The sequence below is a fragment of the Malaclemys terrapin genome, chromosome 7, assembly GCF_027887155.1.
Source record: "Malaclemys terrapin pileata isolate rMalTer1 chromosome 7, rMalTer1.hap1, whole genome shotgun sequence".
In the NCBI taxonomy this organism is placed as follows: Eukaryota; Metazoa; Chordata; order Testudines; family Emydidae; genus Malaclemys; species Malaclemys terrapin.
This window is the reverse complement of record NC_071511.1, coordinates 128,484,208-128,498,532: the sequence shown is the minus strand read 5'-3', so window position 1 is coordinate 128,498,532 and position 14,325 is coordinate 128,484,208. Positions and strand designations below refer to the sequence as shown.

General features: G+C 45.7%; 1 protein-coding gene across 6 annotated transcripts in view; it reads right to left on the bottom strand.

Annotated features, from left to right (window-relative positions):
• The window catches only part of ALDH18A1 (aldehyde dehydrogenase 18 family member A1), a 102,548-nt gene that overhangs the window by 46,491 nt on the left and 41,732 nt on the right, over positions 1-14,325 (bottom strand). For 5 of the 6 annotated variants that reach the window (XM_054034593.1, XM_054034597.1, XM_054034595.1 and 2 more), the window contains 5 exons: positions 11,124-11,347; positions 9,104-9,253; positions 8,893-8,997; positions 5,570-5,728; positions 4,969-5,059 (listed from right to left, as the gene is read on the bottom strand). In XM_054034593.1, the coding sequence (XP_053890568.1) occupies positions 4,969-5,059; positions 5,570-5,728; positions 8,893-8,997; positions 9,104-9,253; positions 11,124-11,347 (729 nt within the window). The remainder of the gene's footprint in view (positions 1-4,968; positions 5,060-5,569; positions 5,729-8,892; positions 8,998-9,103; positions 9,254-11,123; positions 11,348-14,325) is intronic. The other variant, XM_054034599.1, reaches the window with a different exon arrangement.

Genomic DNA, 14,325 nt, shown 5'->3' with positions numbered 1-14,325 from the left:
CAGTGGCTCATTGGCTTGGTCCTGCCCAAAATTCTTAAATGAGGGCCCAATATATTCAAATTCAAGGGGACCTATTTCTGTTTTACCCACAGGATTGGTCGCCGTGGAATTGGGTCCAGCTTCTGGTTTGTCAACTATTTGAGTCGCCCTCCTGCCTGCTGGATGGCCTTTTGGTTCTAGGCCAAGATCCTGGTCCCCAATCTTTTGTCCGTCCTTCTTTACTGCCTAGCTTTCCAGGGCTTCTCCGTGCAGAGAATAAGTCCTGGGCTAATTTAGAGAAAACTAGGAGAAGGCTAGCAACTGGGGCCACAGTATCAATCCTGGGGTCACTACCTTCCCGACTCATCCACTGTGAGTAAGTTTCCAGACCCTGGGAAGTCTCATCCTATGAGGACCACATATGGGAACTTAGAGACCACCCCCACCATTCACCCTTGTGGTGTTCCCCCGAACATCAATTTGTACAGGGATGGTCAGATAGTAACTGACAGCCCCACGTACACAGGTTATTCCTGTGCATTTGGCTATAGACAGCTGGTTCTGCCCCACTACGTTTCACCCGAGACCAGCATGATGGCACTTCTGGAGTTTACTAATGCAATGGTCTCTATGCCATTCATCCTAACTGGCTGTGCGTATCTATCTGGGGTCATCGTGATTCCCATGAGACTGATCAGGCCACAATCTTCACAATCACCCAGAATAGATTGAATAGGCTCCTCAATGTTAGGACATTGGGCTGCTATATGCCCTAGTCTCCCACAAGCATAACATCTATACACAGCTCAGGGTATCCCCCTATTCTTTAGGCTATTGGGTCTTACCCCCCGACCCTCTCTCCCCAGTTCCCCAAGTCCCTTCGCAGCCTCAGGCCGCTCTTCAGCATCCCTGATCCCCAACCTAGTTCTGCCTGACCCTTCAGGAGTCTGGGTCTTCAGGATGGGGACTGGCTTCTTTATGCACTTCATCTCTTCCCCGTTAGTCTAAGGAAGTTTCTTACCATTAAATGCCTCTCTACAAGTGCGACCAACTCTTCATAACAGAAGGGGTCATTTTGGTTAACCCATCCTCTTAGGTCTGATGGTAGTCCTCTCATGAATCCATCCAACACTAAGACTTCTAGAATCTTCTCCTTGCTGTGGATCTCGGGGCACAGCCATTTCCGAATTAGATGAATCAGGTTGAACAGTTGTAATCTTGGTGCTTTGTTGTCCTGGTACCTCCACTCATGGAACCTCTGGGCCCTTCAGTTGGGTGTAATCTGTGGCAGCTTCTGCTGCCATGTCCTAGTAGGCCTTCTGGGCTTCCCTACACAGGAAAGGGGCAAGGATGACAGCCCACTGGTCTTGTGGCCAGGCTTTCTGAAGGGCCATTTTTTCCAAGGTGAGAAGATATGCCGCCACATCATCTTCCATAGCCATGTTTGGTAGGTAACTTCTGGCCCTTAGGGACTGCGTCCCATCCCGGCCATGTGTCAGAGTAGTCAGGGCCTTTAGCAGGTTCACAACCTCCTGCAGGGTGGTTTGATCCTGGGTTGCCTGGTTCATCACCAGTTGATTTATTTTCTGCTGTAGCCATACCGACTCCTGTTGCGTGGCCATCTGGACCCTGGTAGCCTCTTGTTGCGCTCCCATGGCCTACAGCAGCACCCTCATTATGTGGTACATTTTTGGGGTGATTTACCTTGCCCCGGGATGGTCCACTGTGCAACTATTCCACTCCAGACACCACGTGTGGCAAGGCACCTCCTCTGTCTCACTGGACTTTTCACTTTCCCCTCTGGCGATGGCGGGGCCTGGACTAAAATCAGCCCCACCCTAGACAGTATTTGTCTTCCCACTCTGCGTTCTTATCAGTACTGTGACACTGACACCCCAATATTCACCACTGTCATGTAATTAGGATATGTATTGTACAAAGTATGTCTTTTAGGTATCATTCTAAAAGTCTTGATCTGTTAGACATTAATATCTTGTAGGATTGTATGTGTTAACGTTGTTTGTGAAGTTATGAAGTTTGCTATGTATGTGTTACTGAAACATGTTGTGAGGTTGAAAGCAGCCACAAACAGCCTTTCAGGTACAACAGTAAAAAGGCTAAACAATGCTAATGGCTTATTAAAGAAAAAGCAACAGAGGGTCCTGGGGCACCTTGAGATCTGTGACCTCTGTTGCTTTTTACAGATTCAGACTAACACGGCTACCCCTCTGATTATTAAGGAAATGCACACAAGCACAAGGATTACCCCAGGGACTGTGTACAATAGAAACCTCAGAGAGATAGCACTACACTATGGGAACTGTTTGACCCAGATCACAGTGGAAGAGCTTTCCAGCAAGTGGGAAGAGGATATAGAAGGGGGACAATGACATCGGGGGGGGGGGGGGAGGAGAGGAGAGAACCTCTCTCTCCCTGCAACAACACACCTGGAAACACCTGAGGGGCAAGGACTGAACTGTGGGAAGTGATGGTCCCAGGCTAGAAGGATCTTTAGCCTGTGTATGAAAACCTGGGAAAGCCAAGGCAACTTGTGATTTAAGAGTCTGCCACCCTGTTTATCACTCAGTGAGAATTTGCTAATTTATATCCAACCTATCTACTGTGTTAAAATCAGTTTGCAGTTTTTGTTTATTTACTAAGGTAATCTGCTTTAATCTGTTGGCTATCCCTTATAATCATTTAAAATCTACCTCTTGTACTTAATACATTTGTTTTTGTTTTAAACCCAGTTTGTGTAATTCATAACAGTGATGGGGGGAGGGGGCTGCAAAAAGCTGTGCATATCTTGGGGGGGGAGGGTTTGCTCATGGTTTGAGCATTGGCCTGCTAAACCCAGGGTTGTGAGTTCAATCCTTGTGGGGGCCACTTGGGGATCTGGGGCAAAATCAGTACTTGGTCCTGCTAGTGAAGGCAGGGGGCTGGACTCAATGACCTTTCAAGGTCCCCTCCAGTTCTAGGAGATGGGATATCTCCATTAAAAAAATCTCTCTCCACAGTGAGAGAGAAGGCAAATTTCAATTAGCTTACACACTGTACAGTTCTCGGTGAAGCACAAGACAAGACAATTTTGGGTTTACTCTCCAGAGTGCTACGCAATTCCTTACCTGAACGCCTTCCCATGCAGCACTGATTTCCATTTCTGTCTTTCTGCAGCTGGGTGTGTCCCTACCTCTGTTTGTGCTATAGGAGGCTTGAGGGCCTGGCTTAGCAGGAGAGGGTGAGGGAGCCCAGGCTGGTGGAACAGGCGGGCTCAGTGGTACCCAAGTACATAAGGTGGCACCCTGAAAAGGGGGCAACCCGTCACAAGTACTTTCAAGGTAGACCTCAGGACAGGCCCAAAGAGGGTTCCTCCAGCAAACAAAAAAGAAACCAATTTACAAACAAAATAAAAGGGGATACCTTTCCCCACCCCCTTTGCTTGGGTGTTCTTGTCCTGCTGTTGTCCCCAGGGTGTCAGTCTTTCCCCTAAACAGGCACTCAGCTTTGAGGGTTTCCCCCTGGAAGGAGGAGAGCAGCCTCTCACCCTGGAGAAGCCAGTCTTCCTGCTGCCAATAGCCCTGCAATGGCTTCTCTCTCCTCCCCCTTTCTAACCAGAGCAAAGGCTTTTAAAGTTCTCAGGCAGCACTTAATTGGACTCAGGTGTTCCTAACTGACCTAAGGTAACCCCTTCTCAGCTTATAGGAAAAAGGGTCTTTATCATTCTAGGGCTAACATACCTGCCTTCCACCACTCTCTGGCAGCTCCCAGCCTGACTTTATCACACCCCCACATTCTGATTGGATCATGTGAAGAGTGGTTAATGGCCAAAGTGTCAGGCAGCTGGTTCAGCATGAATTAGGAAGCTGTTGTGGCTCCAGCTTCTGCAATGCTAGGATCACAGAGTATACACTGCAACTTGTCGCTGTCGTAAAAAACTTAGACAGAAGAGAAGAGAATCCACCTTGCATGAGGTGCAAGAGTCCAAGGATCACGTTAAAATATGAACTATATAAGAAGCAAACAGCAAGCCCTGCTGCATCAGCATTCCCATTAGATCTTCAGCTGCTTCTGAACACTTAAACAGCAAGGAGGGGCCAAAAGTGCACTCTCTCATCTAAACTTGGCAGTTACAGCCACGTAGAAGTAACTTAGATCCCATTTAAAATAATGGACTATTCAGAGAAATCGCTAAACCTCTACAGGATAATGGATGAATGACAGGCAGCAGCGGGGGCTTACCAAAAATGTCTTAGCACATTTGATTGCTTTGTTTCAGCAAGTTACAAAATTAGAATGTAGGTTGGCACCACTGTCCATGTGATCTGAAGGGGAAAACAACCTTTTGCCAAAAATTGTTATTTATCCAGTGCCCAAATTTTATTTTGCTGCTCCTGTTGCAGAGAGAGGTTTTTGTCCTAGCTCTGAAGAGTTTACACTCTAAAGGAGACCATATACAGACCAAAAAAAGATGGAAAAATATATGACATACAAGTAGAGTAAATGAATTGGTCTTAGACATGTTTCTTGCTGGTTTTATGGGGGTACGTAGCAGTGTGTGGCAGGGCCCCCTTGGCTTCTGCTTGGCTCCCAAAAGTCACTCAGACCCTGGGTTTTGTAACCACTGGTGCACTTTATTTCTCAGGCTTGTTCCCACCACTGTTTCACCATGGACAAGTAACCCTTCACCGTCTGCAGGCAGGAGGGAGGGACGGGAGAGCTACCTCCCTGCTTCCATTCCCTGCCTTTTCCTTTTTCTCCTGCTTTCCAGTGGCTTCCATCCCCTGAGGCTTTTATGCAGCCCCAGAATAATTAAGTAGCAGCTGTCTCTGCCTCCCCAGTTAGGGCCAGGCTACCTCCAGCCTGCTCTAATTTGTTCCGCTAATGAGGAGCAGGCATGATAAAGGGCTCAATCTGCAACCCATTGCCCAGCACTGTGTCGTAGGGTAGGAATTATTGATTTAACCACAGGCAAAGGTGTAAGTCACATACCTTCTACATCTGAGAGAACAATCAGGAGATCAGTCTTCATTTCTACAGCCAATCGTGCTGCCAGACTATCATTATCCTTAACGCTAATAACCTGAAATACATACAGAGGTCAGCAACACCAGCAGGAGAGAGAAACTCGCAAACACTGACTGTGTCCTACAGTGAACAACAAATATCAGTACTACCATGGCCCTCTGCACTGCTTTGTCCATATTTTACTTTGTGCTCTATGGGGTGGAATCTTTGTATGGAGTTGAGCACAACGTTAGCATTCAGTAAACAAGTAGTAATATCCTATCCAAATCACTCTGTGCTCTGCAAAAAGCAAGCCATGCTAGTGTCTACTCCCCATCCAAATCAATGCACCTTGTCAAAAGCAAGCCGTGTTAGTACTCATTCCTTAATTCCTCTGTCCACACCATTCTGCTTAACTGTATGGACTTTCAGCTCCCAGCATCACTGTGCTTTTTCTGTTCTTACATTTTCCATTTCCCCTATTGGTCACTCCAGGATATCCAGATTATTACAGTGTTAGTGAGTCATGCATTCATGCTCTAGCAGGTCCAATAGCAGGATCCACCCACTGCAAAACTTTACCCACATTTACCCCCTGAAGATCACTGTTTGGTTCTGGAGGCGGAACAACAGCATCATTGGTGTTAATAATAGGGACAATGTTCATCCGCAACAGCTCATGCAATGTCCCATTTAAATTCCGACGCTTCTGTTCATCATGGAAATCCAAATTGGTGACTAAAATCTGAAAAGGAGAAAGACTCTGAACAAGAATTTGATCTGCAGCCACCAAGTGTGTAAGTAAAGAGACATCCACAACAGATCAGTCAAGGCTCTCTAGACCACCAGGGCAGCAAGAGGGGTTAGTTAAAGGGTGCAGAGGATAGTTGAGAAATTTAATTCTTTGGACCACTCTTTATTGTAGAATATGAGACATACATAGCTATCTCCCAATAGTCCTTTTCACAAGAAATCAGAATATGGGCTGGTCAAGTCTCTATGAAACAATCTGAGAAACTCACATGCAGGATCTGGTTATGACTTTTAAAGCCCCAAGACCATTTGTGATCAGATTTGAGACAACCTCTTTCTCCCCATACAATATCTCCACAAATGCAACAAACAGAGAGGCTTAATTTAGAGCTTCCTTCCTCTGAACAGGAAGGTAAAGCTGGCAGGTTATTTATTCTCTGATGTCCCTTCAGCTCTGAAATTCACTTCCCCCTTGGTCTGCCAGAACCTAGCTCCATTGACCTTCTGGACATGCTGCAAACACTATAGTTTCTTTCAGACATTTGGGGAGGCAGCCGAGTAAAGAAGGGGATGACTTGTGGAGGCGATTTTTCCCCATCTCTATTTTGACCTTGGATGTTTTTGAGAACAGATTACAACTGAATCCACTGTGAGACATTGGAGCAGTTTTCTTAATTTTAATTTAGGAGCCCAATGATTTTAATAGGAGCTTAATTTAATCCTTATAAATATACAATGGGACAGCTGTGTTCATATTCAAACCAGATTAGAATCCATCTCACTCTCCTATAGCTTTGTTAATGCTACAGTGCAAAGATAAGTACATTTTAGGCAGTGAAGTCAGTAGATATTGTATGATGGAACACATACAGGGAGCAGGTCTATTGAGAGAGAAGGTGACATTAGGTTCTCAGGTACCATGGTGATAGTTGTGGTATAAGGCCCAAGACAGATGTTTATATAGGCAGAGTATGATTGCACTTCATAGCAAGATCTTCTCCAAATACCTGAGTACAACAATAATGCTATAACATGAGTTTTAAAAAAAGAGGCTCATGGCTAAGTGTATACAGCATGGAACAGAAGAGATTTTAATGAACAGAGTCCACATTTGAGGACTCACTTTTTACATTTCTCTCTCTCTCTCTCGTGAGCTTTATATTTAGCTTGATATTTCTAATTTTGTTTGCAGTAGGGCAGTCAAAAGATTAAAAAAATTAATTGTGATTAATTGGGACATTAAAAAAATAGTTGCAGTTAATTGCAGTTTTAATCACACTGTTAAATAATAATAGAATACCATTTATTTAAATATTTTTGGATAGTTTCTATATTTTCAAATATATCGATTTCAATTACAACAGAATGCAAAGTGTACAGTGTTCAAATATTTGTTATAAAAAATAAGTGCACTGTAAAAAAAATAATATTTTTCAATTAATCTCATACGAGTACTGTAGTACAATCTCTTTATCGTGAAAGTGCAACTTACAAATGTAGATTTTTTTTTTAAATACCTGCCCTGCACACAAAAATAAAACAATGTCAAACTTTAGTGCCTACAAGTCCACTCAGTCCTACTTCTTGTTCAGCCAATCAGAAGTAAGGGTGACATGGTATATGGTGTATTGCCACCCTTACTTCTGCTGCAGCTTGTGGTGCCTGGCACTTGGCATACGGCTCAAGATGGCCTCTGTGCTATCGCATAGAGGCTGCATCTTGCCAGAGCCCTTGGCGATCCCAGTCCTCTGGTGGATCCTGGCTCACCACGGGCGTCATTTCATATTTTGGTTTGATGTGAGCGTGGGAGGGATGAGCAGGGGGGGGAGGAAGAGAGATCACGAGAGAGAGAGAGAGCGCGAGCGCGCAAGCGTGTGTGTTGGAGGACAACAAATGTGTGTGTGTGTGTGGTGTGGGCGCTGGGGAAGCACTGTGTCTTTAAGCAGAGCATTCAGGAGCCTGAATGCTTTTTCAGCCAACAGCAGCTGCCGTTGGCAACAATGGCTCCTGAGACAGCACCAGCTGACAGGCTCCCCCTGTTCCCCGACTCCAGCTCAGCAGCGACTGGGTACACAGGTGTGGGGCGGGAGACACCCCAACATCAGCCTCTCTCACCCCCACTCTGTGCAGCAGACAAGAGGCAGGTTCCCAGTCTGGAACAGCTTGGCCAGGGCAGCTCCATGGGTGCAGGGGCGGAGGAAGTGGGAGCAGCAGTTATCGTGGGGGATGGGGGCGTGAGACCAGCTCCGAAGCATTTCGGTAATCCGAGCATCTGGTCTGGATATTACAGAGTCTCCTGTCTCCAGCCGCCTCCTGCTCACTGCCACAGCCTGTGCCTCCCTCCTGCCCGGCTGCTGCCGAGTCCCATCTCCAGAGATGTGCAATTAACGCTCGTTTAAAAAAAGTGTTATTTTGCTGAGTTAATTGCATGCGTTAACTGTGATTAACTGACAGCCCTAATAATAATTCTACATTTGTAAGTTGCACTTTCACCATAAAGAGATTGCACTACAGTACTTGTATGAGGTGAATTGAAAAATACTATTTCTTTTGTTTATCTTTTTACGGTGCAAATATTTATAATAAAAAGTAATATAAAGTGAGCACTATACACTTTCTATTGTGTTGTAATTGAAACCAATATATTTGAAAATGTAGAAAAATATCAAAAATATTTATAATAAATGTAAATTGGTATTCTATTATTAACAGTGCGATTAAAACGGCAATGAATTGTGACTTTTTTTTAAATCTAGTTAATCTGTTTTGCACTAATTGCTTGAGCTAACTGCGATTAATTGACAACCCTAGTTTTCAGTTCTCAGACCTTCACTCCTGATCATCAGCCCCATCTCTATGGCCTATCCTAGGGCCACCAACCAGATGGTCTGGGATACACAATTGTTTAAAAGTGTCCAAAGCCAGCAAAAAAATGTGTTTTTTCTTTAACTAGAACATAAAATTTATTTAAGTGATATTCACCAAAACAATTTCCTTTGTGGGATATCATTCACACCAAGTTCTAAACCCCTCAGAAATGGAAATCTAGGAAGACAGTGAATAGAACAGAACAGGTCCTTCTAGAATTAATAAGGCTGGTTCCAAAAGATGGACTGAAACATCAATCCACAGGCAAGGGCAAGCGCAGTTCCTTACCTGAGCTGCACAAATGCTGTACTGTGTAAACATGGCCTCATAGAGAGCCATCAGTCCGCTCTGCCCAGCTGCTGCACAGGCTCGTGCCTCCAAGACTGGAATAGCCTTAAAAGATTAGAGAACATAGCTGTCAGCCAATTGGCAGGAAGGGATAAAAGCCAACTCAGCCCAACATTTAATAGAAGAGCAGATGACTATCTTAGCCACTCACCATGTCCTTTAGCTGGTTCTGTCCTGAATGGAGGGCCTGCCTCACACTTTGAGAAAGCAGGATCTCATGGCGCAATCGCTGTTTTCCAAAGGCCACAGCACCACTGGTGACTATCATCATTTCCCGACCCTGATTCTGCAGCATTGACACCTACAGATGTGGAGAATCAAAGATCAGGACCAAGAGCAGGAAAGTTACTAGCTTACTGATTCCACTCTCCCTCTTTGTACAATTTAAGAGCATTTTGTGCCTCATCAATTCCTGGAGACTGAAGTCTTCTGCTTATCCAAAGAACATATACGGTAAGCAAGTAACAATGCAAGATGCCCTCCTTCTAGGAGAGAGCTTGTATGGCCCTTGCTATACTTGACCCCATCATGGTAGCAATTTTTCTAATGTAAGCACCTGGACTAATCAAGCCACAGGACAGGCATCAGATGGTAGCCAGTTTATCCACCAGAGCTGGTGTGATTTTAAGCAGAGACTAGAGGCGAGCAGCCCATATCCTATTACCAGACTTATCATTGGCCACCCATGCCCGCAGCTCATATTTAAATAGCAATGCTACATCTGAGATGTAGAGAATCTGTCTTTTCTTATACCATGCAAACACATCATGCTTTGCCCCTTCTACCTCCCAGCACCTGGCTCCCTAGTTCCTTTCACAAATCAAGTACCATATACTTCCTTAATGCAACAAGGTTTTGTACACACCCATCAAGTATACACTAGATCTGTCCCTCTACAGCTAGGTTTCTGTTTCATTTCTGCAACACAAGCAAATTACTGTATGGTTTCAGAGTAGCAGCCGTGTTAGTCTGTATCCGCAAAAATGCATCCGAAGAAGTGGGCTGTAGTCCACAAAAGCTTATGCTCTAATAAATTTGTTAGTCTCTAAGGTGCCATAAGTACTCCTGTTCTTCAAATTACTGTATGGATCCCATCCATTCCTGGTGCATGTAAAATAAGAGGCCTTCAGAGTCTTTTCCCAAGGGAAACATGTACATATCCCAGGGACGCAGAATACATTACTCCTCCCTGGTACATGAATGTTAGTGCTGCCTTCCTCCCCAATTGCCTCTTGGGTCTATCTTATTACCTTCCTTTTGCTGAGATCACCTTGTGGGAATATTTCTCTCAGACTGGTTTGTGGGGTTACTTAGTGTATCACATCTGCTCGTGGGTAAGGAGAAGTATCGCACAGGCCACTGAGGAGAAACCTACTCAAGTCTTCAGAACAGACCATGTGAATCTTCCACAATCTTCATAAGCTTCCCCAACATAAATCCAAGTAACTGTATTTTAATGCTAAGCTTTCTTGAGGGGAAGATGTTAACTAAACTCATGTCACTAGAATGAAAAGCCAAGTGGGTGAGGCACTGAGAAAGGGGATGGATTCACAAAGCACTGCAGCCTTCTGGGAAGAGAGCCTGTTAGGATAAGAATCATCAATGTAGCAGAAGTAAGACCAACTCACTAGATGCCAACTGGTAGAGTTTGTTAACTAGAATTTTAACTGGATATGGAAGAGTTTTATTTAACTCAATTATTATACATTCATAATGTATCAAGTGCCAGTTACTGTGTAATTCAGGTGTCAATCAGAGCAATTTAAACATTATCAGTGAAGCCCTGATAGAACACTATTCACTGGGATTATACTCCACAAGTATTTTTCAACAAAAAGAAGTGTCAACAAGAGATACTCACTTCCAACTGCATCCCAGGACATAATGTTCTCCCTCATTCCCTGATGGCTCTTCCTTCTCCAGCTGACAGCAGGAACTCCCACTAGGTTTATTTCTGCATACTGCAGGTTCTCCTCTTGCACCATTCTTTAGGTATATTAGGCCACGACCCCCCCTCACTACATCTTCCCCCTCTGCATACACCTCAGTTTTGCCACATTATGATAAAAGCTGCAGTTAAAGTCTCCTGCTAAGTTTTATTATACAAACTTTAAGGAGACATTGGACTAGCCAGTTTGCAAGAGCACTAGGTTTTTTAGCCATAAAGTTACCTGCTCAACAATAGATGCCAACCGCCCAAGAGCCAATCCACACTCATCCCCTCGAGTCACAACAGCACTACCCAGCTTCACCACAATCCTTTTAGCATGCTTCAGCTCACTGCGATGTGCAAATGACTTGCCATGTGTACGACTGAGGGGCATGGTGATAAACGGGATGTTGCTCCAGCAACGGATAGATTCATTCCTCAACACCAGCTTATTGACAGGCAAATCTGTGGTTAAAAAACAAAAACAAACAACCACCACATGAAAGACAGGGAGAGATCCCACACTCCCAAATGTTGAACCTACAACTTTGAACATTTAGTTCAGACCTCCCCCAACCCCTTATCTGTCAAGATTACCCCATCTTGAACCTAAAATCCCACAACGTGCACTCAGTATTCTGACTTCCGAGCCCCTGGAATGTATCCAGTTTCCAAGTGACTGAGAAAGAAGCAATGCAAGCCATCGCTGGGCCTGATACCCTACTGCAGTGTATAAGACCCATACTGGGGTCAGACCAATGGTTCATTTAGCCCAGTATCCTGTCTTCCAACAGTGGCTAATGCCAGGTGCTTCAGAGGGAATGAAAAGAACAGGGCAAACGTCCAGTCCCAGCATCTGGAAGTGAGAGGCTTAGGGATGCCCAGAGCATTGGGGTTACATCTCTGACCATCTTGTGTAATAGCCATTGATGGACTTATCCTCCATCACTTATCTAGTTCTTTTTTGAATCTACTTATACTTTTGGCCATCAGAACATCCCCTGGCAATGAGTTCCACAGGTTGACTATGCACTGTGTGAAGTACTTCCTTTTGTTGTTTTAAACCTGCTGCCTATTAATTTTATTGGGTGACCCCCTAGTTCTTGTGTTGTGAAGGGGTAAATAAAACATTTCTTTATTCACTTTCTCCATACCATTCACAATTTTATAGACTTCTATCATGCACCCCCTAGTCATCTCTTTTCCAAGCTGAATAGGCCCAGTGTTTTTAATCTCTGCTCATATGAAAGCTGTTCTATACCCACAATCATTTTTGTTGTGGTTCTCTGTACCTTATCCATTTCGAATATATCTTTTTTGAGATGGGGCAACCAGAACTGCACGCAGTATTCAAGGTGTCGGCAAAACATGAATTTTATAGCGGCATTATGATATTTACTGTTTTATTATTAATCCCTTTCCTAATGGTTCCTAACGTTCTATTAGCTTTTTTGACAGATGCTGCAAATTGAACATTGGCAACTGGTTGTCCCGTTTGCCTTAAGGGACTATCCTATGTAGCAGGGTGGACTGATTTAATCAAAGCAATTAAAATAACTAAATTTAATGTTTCATATTTGTACTTTTTATTTATTTTCCTGGAGTGCTGTTTTGGCCACTAACTGCCCTTCATTGATAATGGCTTGAAATTGCTCCTGTTGTGATTCTGGAAGATGGTCAATAAAGGTGTTAATTTTGGTATAGTTTATATTTTGCTGTCAGGGCCTGATAGTTTGCAATTCAGAATTGCAAAGTTGCAGATGAGTAGGCTTTAGGTCCAAATGGGTGTGGGGTGCAGGAGGGGTGAGGGGTGCGGCGGGGGTCAGGGTGCAGGGTGCGGCAGGGGGCTCAGGGCAGGGGGTTCGGCTGCAGGAAGGGTTCGGGGGGCGGGCTCCGGCCCGACGTGCACCAGGGGCAGGGCAGGCTCTCTGTCTGCCCTTCCCCCGCGCCGCTCTGGGAAGCGTCCGGAACCTGGTGGAAGAGGGGTGCAGGGGTGTGTGTGGCTGTTGCTTCAGGCACTGCCCTCAGCAGCTCCCATTGGCCGTGGGAGAGGCGCCCCTCCCCTGGCCCCAACCCAGCCCAGCCCTGGACCTGCCACAGTGGGGAGAGGCGCCTCTCCCACCCAGCACAGGTGCTGCTATGGGGAGAGAGAGCTGGGGGAAGTCCTCTCTCCCTGCTAGTCCCGGGGCAGCCTGCATCCCAAGCCCCTCATCCCCAGCCCCACCCCAACCCTCTGCCCCACTCCTGAGCCCCGCACCCCCAGCCCCACCCCAGAGCCTCTCACCTCCCCGTCCAACCCTCTGACCCTCATCCCCAGCCCCACCCCAGAGCCCACACCCCCAGCCCTGAGTCCCATCCCACAGTCCAACACCTGGGCTCCACCCCAGCACATGAATTTTGTTATGTGCACCAATATGGAGGTGATGTGTCACATATTGGTGCACATAACAAAATTAATTCCACATATGCTTGGGAAAAAATTAGAGGGAACACTGCGGCCTTGTCTGTTGACGTAGAACATGGAGACTGCGTTGTCCATCAGAACCTGCACCACCCGACCAGACAGATGGGACAGGAACACCTTGCATGCTAGGCGAATGGCCCTGAACTCTCTTACGTTTATGTGAAGCGACAGCTCCTCCTGTAACCATTCCCCTTGAGTCTTGAGGGTACCGAGGTACACTTCCCAGCCGAGAGAATCCGAGATATGGTGAGCGTGTATGCGGTGACCTGGGCAATCAGACCTGACATGGCTGTGTACTTGGTTTGAGGTAGGAATGCTCTGGCTCAAGTAGAGTCAAGGACTGCTCTGATGAACTCTATCCTCTGAACGGAGACCAATATTGATTTTTGTTCATTTATCAACAGGCCCAGGTTGACAGGGGGCTCACAGCACCTCGATACTGTGCCATACCTACCTCTCGGAACGACCCTTGATAAGCCAGTCGTCCAGGTAGGGATAGATCTGGACCCCCAATGCCTGAGGTAGGCTGCGACCACCACCATGCGCTTTGTAAACACCCTCAGTGCTGTTGCCAGGACAAACGGGAGAATTGGAAATTGGTAATGCGTTTGCCCGACCACAAACTGCAGAAATCTCGTGTCCAGGGAATATTGATATGTGGAAGTATGCGTCCTTTAAGTTGAGGGCGGCGTACCAGTGTCCAGGACCATAGAATCATAGAATATCAGGGTTGGAAGGGACCTCAAGAGGTCATCTAGTCCAACCCCTTGCTCAAAGCAGGACCAATTCCCAACTAAATCATCCCAGCCAGGGCTTTGTCAAGCCAGGCCATAAAAACCTCCAAGGAAGGAGACTCCACCACCTCCCTAGGTAATGCATTCCAGTGCTTCACCACTCTCTTAATGAAATAGTGTTTCCTAATATCCAACCTGAACCTCCCCCACTGCAACTTGAAACCATTGCTCCTTGTTCTATCATC